The 11,302-nt window shown below is 34.7% G+C and overlaps 1 protein-coding gene, 2 long non-coding RNA genes and 1 other non-coding gene across 4 annotated transcripts; 3 read left to right on the forward strand and 1 right to left on the reverse strand.

Moving 5' to 3' along the window:
- Window positions 1–4,610: 4,610 nt before the first annotated feature.
- Window positions 4,611–7,578, forward strand: RpS8 (ribosomal protein S8). Its single transcript, XM_073967667.1, has 4 exons — window positions 4,611–4,694; window positions 5,000–5,106; window positions 5,354–5,765; window positions 7,413–7,578. The coding sequence occupies exons 1-4, from the start codon at window positions 4,691–4,693 to the stop codon at window positions 7,514–7,516; spliced, it is 627 nt and encodes a 208-aa protein (XP_073823768.1). The 5' UTR covers window positions 4,611–4,690; the 3' UTR covers window positions 7,517–7,578.
- On the forward strand, window positions 7,246–7,314 carry LOC141395531 (small nucleolar RNA R442). Its single transcript, XR_012410662.1, has one exon. It is a non-coding gene; the product is annotated as a small nucleolar RNA R442 (small nucleolar RNA).
- A 1,169-nt stretch (window positions 7,579–8,747) lies between the features above and the next one.
- Window positions 8,748–9,905, reverse strand: LOC141393986 (uncharacterized). Its single transcript, XR_012410226.1, has 2 exons — window positions 9,602–9,905; window positions 8,748–9,550 (listed from the first exon to the last, which is right to left on the reverse strand). It is a non-coding gene; the product is annotated as an uncharacterized lncRNA (long non-coding RNA).
- A 99-nt stretch (window positions 9,906–10,004) lies between these two features.
- LOC141393985 (uncharacterized) lies at window positions 10,005–11,064 on the forward strand. The gene is made up of 3 exons (XR_012410225.1): window positions 10,005–10,093; window positions 10,454–10,673; window positions 10,939–11,064. It is a non-coding gene; the product is annotated as an uncharacterized lncRNA (long non-coding RNA).
- The last annotated feature ends 238 nt before the right edge of the window (window positions 11,065–11,302 follow it).

Raw genomic sequence — 11,302 nt, forward strand, 5'->3', positions numbered from 1 at the left:
ATGTAAGGTATTAACAAAAGCACACACAATTTTACAAACAAAACAAAAGCACACACAAGAACACACAACATACAAAGTCACCCAAAAGACAATCATCATACTTATCACCCATATTCTTCGTGAGTACGTTGTGCCACTCACCAACGATCAAGAGAGCACTTGTGAGTTTTACACACAAGTCAAAATTGGATTTACACTCATTCCACCCTCTAATGCTCAAGCATCGGTCGTAAAATCACCAATTGGTTTTTGTTGTGTGGTAAAAATACACGAGTGGAAAACACACTCGCTGTTAAAGCGCTCGAGACTTAAAACCACATGTGTGTATCTAAGTCGATGGTCAGACTAGCACGATTTCAACATGGCGACGTCAAGTTTATAGGCGAGGGGTATGAAGTAGTGAAACCCATGTACATGGTTTTCTGTGTTTGTTATGTTGCCTCTTCTTGTTTTTCCTTGCAAGATTATTTCTTCCATTTTCTTTCATTTTTATTTTCTCAAGCAAACGTTAACAACAAAACAAACATAAAAAGATTTAATAAAAACATTTAATTAATGAAATAGTGAAAATTTAACTATTAATATTAATTTAATTATTAATGTTAATTATTTTATGTTGTTTTTTGGTTTATTTATGTCTTTTTTTGCTTTTATTGGTATGAGAAACACAACAAACGCGAATGGTAAAATAAAGAGGACACGCAAAAATCTTAAATTTCACGTTAACGAGTGTGGACACTAACGAAACTTGAAAAGAAACTTTACCGAAATTGGTTTCAAGAAACCTTGCTAGTCTGACCATCGACTAAGTGGCTCGCTTTTGCCTGTGGCTCATTGAAGATCTGATGTAGTACTTGGCCTTTATTCTTCTACATGAAATTGAGCGTGAAGCAAGCAACAAAGTTCAATGTATTTTAACCTTTAGATACATACACAAAGTGACGGTATAAACTCAATCAGCGCGTTGCTTGCTTTCCAAATGTCAAAATTATTTCTTCACGACGCCGCTTTTTTGTTATCGCACATCGAAGCATGACATTTTTGGCGCCGGCGAACATGTTTTTTTTTTTTTGTTTTGGGTAGACAAAAAGTATTTTGCATTTTATTAATTTTTCCTCAAACAGTATATTTTTTGTTAAGGGGTGAGTACATAAGCTGCCTTGCCTGCTTACCTTGCTTGCTTCTGATAAAAGAATAAAAAAGAAAAGGGCAACCCAGTTCGAAATTTGCTCGGCCCTCTTTATTCTTTTATTTTTATTATGTCAGAAATGAAGCAGGAAAGCAAGGCAATCAGGCAAGGCAGCTTGTGTACGCAGGCCTTTAGTATTTATCGCAAAAATGTAATTAGTACGAATTGTTGAGTAAACGAACACACCACACATTGATGACTCGTTCACGACAATTCCAATTCGTTTACTACTCTTTGCAGACAGCCCTTTTGGGAGTATTGACGACTTTTTCACACAAGTGTCCCAGTATTTATGCACGACAACATGGTCGACAAGGTAAGCGAAGCTGTCGTCGACGACGGCTTCGAAGACAAAAACCCCTACTTTTTGGAATCGGCACTTTTGCAGACAGTGTCTTGTAATTTGTCACCAACGACCCTCATAAAGATTGGATTATAGACCACAATACTGGGACACTTGTGTGAAAAAGTCGTCAACGATCCCAAAGGGCTGTCTGCAAAGAGTACTCAACGAATTGGTAGAGACACTTTCTACCGGGATTCCAAACAATTTTAAAAATAAACGGATTCAATGATTTTTAAAATTGTTTTTAGAACCTTTGTGTGGAAGATATTCTTGAGCTTTGCATTGGAATAGACATTTAATGATATCCACAACTCGATTAGTCCCGGTCCACACTAGAGCGATTTCACTGAAGAAATTTCAAAAAAAAAAATTAAATTGCTGTAGGTCCCGGTCCACACTAGAGTGATTTCATTGAAAAAAAATGCATGAAATTATGCGTCTCTAGATCGACGTCCATAGTAGAGTAAAATCATAAAATAGCTCTAGTGGGGAATTCGATTTAAGAACACCTAATTTCATGAAATTTTTTCAATGAAATCGCTCTAGTGTGGACCGGGACTAGTGGGGAACTCGATCTAAGAACGCCTAATTTCATGAAATTCAAATATGTTAAGGTAGTCATGGTCCACACTTGAACGATTTCATTGAAACAATTGCATGAAATTATGCGTCTCTAGATCGACTTCCATAGTAGAGTAAAATTATAAAATTGCTGTAGTGGGGAGTTCGATTTAAGAACACCTAATTTCATGAAATTTTTTAATGAAATTCTCGCTAGCGTATACCGGGACGTAGAAACACAATAAAATACGCCGCTTGTTTCACGCTCAGTTTCATGTAAAAGACTAAAGGCCAAGTACTACCTAATTCAAATGAATTTGGCAGCATTTGAATTAGGTAGTACTTGACCTTTAATCTTTTACATGAAACTGAGCGTGAAACAAGCGGCGTATTTCATTCTGTTCACACCTTTAAGGCCTGGGTACATAAGCTGCTTCGCCGGGTTGCCTTGCTTTCCTGCTTCATTTTTTGACATATAAAAATAAAAATAAAAGAATAAAGGAGGCCGAGCAAATTTCGAACTGGGTTGCCCTTTTCTTTTTTATTCTTTTATCAGAAGCAAGCAAGGCAACCAGGCGAGGCAGCTGATGTACGTAGGCCTTTAAGGCCTCGACACATAAGCCGCTCGGATTTCTTACTTAATTCATTTCTGGTAAAGGAATAAAGAAATGTCAGAACCACATTTCAATTAGGTCGAACTTGGTCTTTGGTCTTTTATCAGAAATGAATTAAGCAAGAAAGCCGAGCGGCTTATGTACCCAGGCCTTTAAGGCCCTTTTCTTTTTTATTTTTTTTATCAGAAGCAATGTATGCAATTATGTACTCACCCCTTAAGTTCCGGTCCATACTAGTGTGAATTTCAATAATAAATTTCATGAAATTATGCGTACCTAGATCGAGTTCCATAGTAGAGTAATACTATGTCCCGGTCCACAATAGTGTGAATTTCATTAAAAGTTTCAGTTTCAGTTTCAGAACTGCAAGAATCTACTAATTTTTACTATTTTTTTTTTTTTCGATAACATAAAGGAAAAAGTGTTATAGTAGTAAAAAATAGTAGATTCTTGCAGGATCTGGAACAGAGCATATATAATTACTTCATTTCCCATACAAAATTTTGAGAACGAACAACGATTTTTGTGCATTGTTTAATTTAAATTACTCTCCGAACGAAGATAAAATATGTCCCATCTCTAAAGGTGAGAACACAATCGATAGTAGCTTGCTTCAAAAAATGTCAAATTATAAAGGAATACCAAAGCCTCTTTGCAAATCCGCCTGCGTTATCCTTTAGGAGGCCCTGGCATTCCTTTATAATTTGACATTTGGGAAGCAAGCAAAGCAAGCGACGATTGATTCTGTTCTGCCTTAACAAATGAAAGAGTTTATCGAAATAAATTAATTATGACAGGAAAAATACAAGATTTAAAAATTTATTTAAAACCCAAAAATTTTTTAGAAAAACTGCAAATCATTAATGAAAAGTAAACGGTATAACGACTAGTATACATTCAAATCATAGCAAATGTTGTGTTATCTTTCATTGCAGTTGCATATCTTGTCCATCGTTTCAAATTCACATACAAATTTAAAAACAAAAATCAAATGCCTGCTAGAAAGTCTGTATACCAAAAAGTTGTTTTGGCAGGCTTCTCTCTCTCTCGTTATTTTTGAAAATAGAAAAATAAAAAATGTTCTGAAAACACCAAAATTGTGAGAAAAAATAGAAAACATGAATGAAAATAATATAATTTAATATTAAATAGATATCTAAAAGAAGGACAAATATTTTTTCAGTTCATAACAATTAATTTTACTCGTCTTTTGGCTGAAACTTTCTTTAAAATCAGTGAATAAAAAGTGTGAAAATATGAATCATGTTGCTATGAATTGTGTACCATGTCGTATGAACGGGTTTATTCGTGTACGTAATTATGAGTGCGAACAACGTGATTGAAATGCTGGTATGAATCACGGAGTTAACCTAGACGGAGTTAACCTAGCAACATTAAATCCCTAAATACATCCAACGTTTCTGCAAAGTTGGACGTCATTTCTGATAGAAGAATAAAAGAGCAAGGGCAACATAGATTGAATTTTCCTTATTCTTTTATCGACGCGCAACTTCACTGAACCGTTGGATGTGTTTTCGGTTTCAAATTCAGCCGCAAATATTCTATTATCGGAAATGACGCCCAACTTTACAACTTTAGTGAATTCAAACAAAAAGATGTCAAAGGCTGCAAACTTTTTGCTGGGTTGCTTTGATTTTTCTATTTTACACGATTACGAGAAGATTTTACATACCTTCATTCGTCCACTCTCAATCAGACTATAATTATCTTGTATGTTTCAGCCTCTAAAAAATATTGTTTTTATTTTTTGTATTTTTTTTTAAAAGAAAACTTATTTTTTCTAGTCTTACTTAATTGCCGACGCACGGCCTATGTCAATACCAACTGAACACAGCTCGTTGGCAAAATGACACACAAATGCAACACTGTGTATTCTATTACATTCACCATGTGACGTTTGTGTGACACGAGCTATCGCGTTTCTTTTTTGCTTCCTTTCCTTCTCTGTTTTTACTCAAGATGGGTGAGTGCGGTTTTTTCGACAAAGTGAAATTAATTCAAGAAAATCTTAAAACATCCATTAATAAATGCAAATAAAACCAAAAAATTGTGTTCTAAAGATGAAGCTGATAAAGTGATAAATTGAATTAATGGAAACTTGAAAAATTAAAATGGAAATATGAAAAACTACAAGTGAAAAACCGCAAGCGGTTAGTGCAAAAATATTACAGATGAAAGATTTTCTTGAATGGATATGAACTTGAAATTGATGTTGTTGTTTTTGGTAACAAAAGTGGATATCTAATGAATTATTATTTCTTTGACTAGGTATCAGCCGCGATAGTGCTCATAAGCGCCGCGCCACCGGTGGCAAACGCAAATCCCTCCGCAAGAAGCGCAAGTTCGAGTTGGGCCGTCCCGCTGCCAACACCAAGGTATGTTTTGTTGCTTTCCAAGATATGCTGTGGATGCATTATTGGTTTCTATCTTCTGTGATGATAACGCGTGTCAACTGCAATCAAAGTTTCAATTCCTCGGAATTGTTACTTAGCCATTGATGAATAGCGTTATTATGTTCGGACTACTGATTATGTTGATGGAAGCCTTTGAATGTACTCAAGCAATGTTTGTAGTTTGATGCAATTATGGAAATTAATGGCATTCTTTTTGTTGTTGTTTTAGTTGGGCGGATGCCGCGTCCATCCCGTACGCACCCGCGGTGGTAACACCAAACTCCGTGCCCTCCGTCTTGAAAACGGTAACTTTGCCTGGGCCTCTGAGGGTATTGCCCGCAAGACCCGTATCGCTGATGTTGTCTACAATGCCTCCAACAACGAATTGGTCCGTACCAAGACTTTGGTAAAGAACACCATTGTTGTCATTGATGCTACTCCCTTCCGTCAATGGTATGAATCCCATTACGTTTTGCCTTTGGGCCGTAAACGTAACCCCAAACAACAACAAAAGGAAGATGACAACGATGTCCTCACCAAGAAGCGCAGCGAAAAGACCATGAAGAAATACTTGGAACGTCAAAAGTACGCCAAGGTTGAACAAGCTTTGGAAGATCAATTCGTTTCTGGTCGTCTCTTAGGTAAGTAAAACGAATTTTGTGTTTGGGGAATATCTTTACATTTTAGGGAAGTGATTCAGTTTGGGGAAATTTTTGGATTGGAATTAAATAAAAAAGTACTAAAGATGGTCTTTCATAATTATCATAGTGGAGCTCCTAAACTGAATCTAAGCTTCGTTTGGAATCAAATCAGGGCTTTTGTTATTAGTAATTAGGAACATTTTGTTGGGATCTGAAAACGCCATTTTGTTTTAGTTTGAAATTTGATCCAAAAACACAATTCCCTTATATTTGAAGGTTGCATTCATTGAGCAATTATTTGAAACAAGCTGTCTGGGGAAATTATTGAGTCGAGTTCTTTACCATTGAAGGCTGTTCTTAATTTGAATAGGAATCGAACTGATTCATGTCTGATAAGATGTCGCTTTTATTTGGAACAGTTTTAAACGTTGATTTTCATTGTTTGGAACTGAGTAGTTTATTCAACTGTTAGATAAGGAGGTGTTTTAATGAACCTTTGTCGGTTTAGGTATGTTTAAGAACACCACAGCAATTGGATTAAATATTTGACAGTTCTCGTCTTCTTGATTACATTGAAATTACACCGTTCATAGGATCAGAAAAATTAAAAAAATATTAGAAATGTATTGTCATAAGTTGAGTTTAGGAACATAAAACGGGTTTCAATGGAATTTTACCTTTGGACCTGACGCTGACGAACACTTTTGTGGGGAAGGAGAAGTTTGCCTTATCGAGACTTGAGTTTAGTTCACATGAAAGAACAATAGTTGAATTTGTTTTAGGTGCACCATCTGGGTTTGAAATTTTTTTACCCGAAATAATTTTTGTTGTATTGGTTCGTGGGAAAAAAAATTGTCCCATTAATTTTACTTTAGTAGAACCTCTTGAATTGATATAAACTTTGAATCCACAGCTAGGTCTTGTCATCCTGATTACAGTGATATGCATATTTTGTAGGGTAATTCAATACATTCCAAAATATAGCCTTATACAAAAATAGCATTCAGGATGAGAGGCATCATCATAGTTCAAATTATATACTAAGATTGTTATATCTTTACCTTAGTTGGTTGGGTATTGTTGTCCTGAGTATGACGCTATACATCATTTCAAAAAATTTTGAGAAAGTAGAGACCAAGTAAATTTATAAATCTGGTGAACCTCAATTCTTTCGAAATATTTATCGAAGGTAGATATTGTTGTCTTGTTTACGATGAGGTGTAAAAATTGTGCTAGAAGTGAACATTTAAGGTCATAATTTGGTGTAGAAAATACTTAACTTCCATACTTAAAAAACCTTTTAAATTCTAACAAGCAGATAAAGATAACAATAGTATCCCTTTAGAAGTAAAAAATATTTCACTTGTTTTATAATTCAGATTTAATACAAAACCCCTTGATTTGATTCCATATGTCATCTTATTATCAAATTTCCAAAATGATGTTAACATCTCAAAGCGATCCCATCACTTTATATTGTTACAAGCCTGTTTTAGGTTTTGTAACAAGCCGATGGGGTGTGATTTTGCTTGTCATAGTTACTCTGATTGGTTATTTGAAATATTTATTTACATCCATCTTCATCATCATCTAAACAATTTTAAAATCTAATTTACTAATTGTTTCTATTTCCACCTTTCTTTACAGCCTGCGTCTCATCTCGTCCCGGCCAATGCGGTCGTGCCGATGGTTACATTTTGGAAGGCAAAGAATTGGAATTCTATCTTAAGAAAATCAAGTCCAAGAAATAAACAATTTATTTGTTTTATTATTAAAACAATATTTTTTTAAAAATACAATTTTTTTAATTGTACTCTCCCCTTTTATTTTTAAACAACCATTGTATTAGAAGAGAGAGAAGGCTACTCTAAATGAGAGGAGTGCTGCTGGTGTTATAAAAGAGCATTTGACAAAGGAATAAAACACACACACAAAACAACATGGGTTACGTTTTTTAGTAACAAAAGAAAAATATTTAATATTTTTTTCATTATTAATTTTAGGGAATATACATACTGAGGGAAGAATCACAAACAAAGAGGCAAAACAATTTTTTAAAAGGAATAAAATCGGCATACATTGTTGTTAAAGTGTTCCATGAGTATATAAAATTCATACCAAAGACCAGGTCGTCATGAATCAACCTAATGTTTCTTGGGTGGTATGCTGCTTTAAACATCCAACCTTTGGAATTTAATCATTTTTATAATGACCTTATGGAATACAACACTAATGGGCCGATTCCTTACAGCGAGGCGAGTCGTGTCGCGTTGCCAGTTGCAATTTTTCCATTACGTATGGCAAAAGTCGACGACTACGTCAAATTTTGTCGCCGTAATGTTCATTTTCCGGCGACAACAAATTATCTGTCACCGTTCATTTTTACTAACGAATAAAAAAAAAATAAAAATAACTTGTTATCGACGATTATTTTCTATCGCTGTAATGCATGTAATGCATTATGTAATGTAATGCATTTTTTAAATTTTGTCACGGAGACGATAGACGACGCGACATGACTCGCCTCGCTGTACGGAATCGGCCCATAAGTTTGATGATTCGTATTTACAACAAATGAAGTCAGGCAATTTTTTGTTATTTAATATGGATAATATTTTTGTATGTAGTTAAAAAGTAGTCACATAACTACAATGGGCTTTTTATTTGTCCATAAGAGACATATTCTTATAGTTTAAATTATCTTCAATGTATTTTATAAATGAGAACCTAGCCCATATGGCGGTTTTCGTAGTCGTATTTTTTAAGGGGTTTAGATAAGGGTTTCAATATGAATTTGTTTTAATACTTAGGGGTCGATCATCGATAACAATTATCGTTGAGTGGCGTTGCCAGTTGTCAAAATTGATCCACGTATGGCAACTCTCAACTGAAGTTGCGAATCTCAGTTGACGAAGCGGCTGTTTTTCAGCAACCACAAATTTTCAGTTGCAGTGAACATTTTCGAAGAAACAAGAAGTAAAATAGAAGGAAAAATAAACATTTTATTAACAATTATTGATTCTTTGCATCATTAATTAATTTTGTGTATCAATATGGTGAAAATAACGACAAAGCAGCAGTTCGAAATATTAATTGATAAACTGAGTGAAAATCCAAACTTAGCCCGAGGAGTTCGGGAGTTTTGGTGAAACCAAAGCCACAGCGGATGAAGCGTGGAGGTCCATTTCGGACAGTTTAAACAGCCATGAACCTCCAACACGAACACCTGAAGAGTGGCAGAGTCTGGATTCACTTTAAAGCAAAGTTGAAAAAGAAAATGCCTCAAAATAAAATAAACTACAACGACACTGGTAGTGGTCCATCAAAATAAGTGAATTTATCGCCTTTGGAGCGGACAGCAGCAAATCTTTTGCAAATGAATTTGGTGACAAATACAGTAGGTTCAGTTTAAGTACAAATGACCAACATCCTCCATCTATATAGCCAACTACACCAGGGAATTTCGTTTTTGAATAAAAATTGTTTTTATTTTGCCTTTTTTCCTCCTCTGCCAACTTCGAAACGATTCAATTTTGGCACAATTTGTCCTCTATCAAGTGGACAACTTCCTTCAATACTTTCGACAATGTAGATTGAGCCATGCAATTGCTGAAATCATTGCCATGGGACTTTTGGAAACTCCGTCCTCCAAGAATCGCAACGCTGCGCACACTTTTAAAAGTGGGGGTATTCCTGTTGATCTGTAACTTTCTTTGAAGTCATCCTTTAAGGTTTCCGCAACGTAAACTACGGCATCCTTTGGCAATCCAAAATACGCCTTAAACCTGAAATAATTTACTGATTATACAGATCTTTCCACATGATCATCAGCTTACAGTGCAGATGGCAATTCCAATGGATTCTACTTGTCCCTAAAATTTCTTCTAATATATGCAATGTCCTGTACATTTTCTTCATCATCAAAAAATAATTCCACCGAACTTATCATTTTTTGGGACAACAAATAAAACTTGACGATCCGAAGATTCAATGGGCAGGTTATATTCCAATATTGGGTTGTTTTCCAAATTTGCTCGAAAACTCAGCCAAAATATTAAAATATTGTCCAGAATACACAAAAGAGTTCTCCAAAGCGCAATTATTTTTAATTTTTTTTTTTTTTTTTTTTTTTTTGGCGAACAGAGGTCACTAGTTTGAAAAAACACTGATCGATAACATGTTTATCGACCACCCAGTTGAGTTGACATTAATGGTACAACATTTCGTCTCAGTCGCGCAGACAACTGACAACGCAACTCAAGTTTAGTGGCAATACAAGATAGACCCATTAGATAACCTTTAGCAAACATTGTTGCATTTGATTCAAAGTAGTATTAGTTCTTATCTATCAATCGACGGCTTTAAGAACACGACTTGCTTTTTATTATTGCAATTTATATAATATTTAAATAACACAAATTGTCTGTTACAGAACAAACAGGAATCTACCATTTAAAAAAAAAATCCTTTATAAAAATTTTCAAAATTGTAGGGCGAATTGCGTGTTGCGTGTGCGTTCAAAAATACAAAAACAAAATACATGTATTTCAAATTGAAAACAACAACAAATACATGTATTTTGTCGCACATACAAATTTTTGGACCACGTTTACACACACTTGATCTATTAACAACATTCATTTGTCTGTAAATATCGTTGTTTAAAATTTTGAATTTTTTTTTGCCAGAATAGGAAATTTTATTTATGTATATTCAGCATATTCTTTTTGCCATTTGTTGGAGTTTGGAAACCAAGCAATGCACAAAAAATTCCTAGTTTCCACATCATCATTGGGTAGTTTACTGTAAGCATGAGACGACTCCGGTTACTACACATACTAACGGCTGGTCAGCTCTCACCATTCCACGACAAAGCAACAAGCTTTCCACCACACCCCACCCCTAAAGGTAAGTAAACACAAAAATTTAATAAATATCATTCTTTGCGATTGAACCGAACAACAATTCCAAAATGATGTTAATATCTTAAAGCGATCCCATCACTCATTTATTGTTATAAGCCTGTTTTAGGTTTTATAACAAGCCGATGGGAAGTGAATTTTGCTTGTCATAGTTACTCTGATTGGTTGTTGTGTTCAATCACAAATATTTTGTTCTGCTACATTTAACGAAAGGCAGCTGGACTAATTTATTTATTTTTTCAATTTTGCAGGATGTTGCCACTTTTCGGATGCCAGTATTGGATATGCTAAGACGGATATGTATGATATAGAGCATGGAACAAATATTAAAAAAAAAAATAATTCTATGAAATGAATAAAATACAAAAATGAAAGAATTTAACGAGTTTATTGAATTACCATCCACAAAGATATGTGAACACAAGTAGAAATGAATCAGTAGTAGGCTTTGTCGACACCCTGTAGGAAATGTCAATAGTGAATCTATACTGACTTACTACTGACATTGTCAACAGTACTACTGACAAACTGTAGACAACTAATGTAATTTCCTATAGACATTTTGTATGAACGTGTCATTCGAAAGTCAGTACTGACATTGGAACTAGTATGTCA

The sequence above is a fragment of the Musca autumnalis genome, unplaced genomic scaffold (assembly GCF_047663935.1).
Source record: "Musca autumnalis isolate F117 unplaced genomic scaffold, ASM4766393v1 scaffold_2, whole genome shotgun sequence".
Classification (NCBI taxonomy): Eukaryota; Metazoa; Arthropoda; class Insecta; order Diptera; family Muscidae; genus Musca; species Musca autumnalis.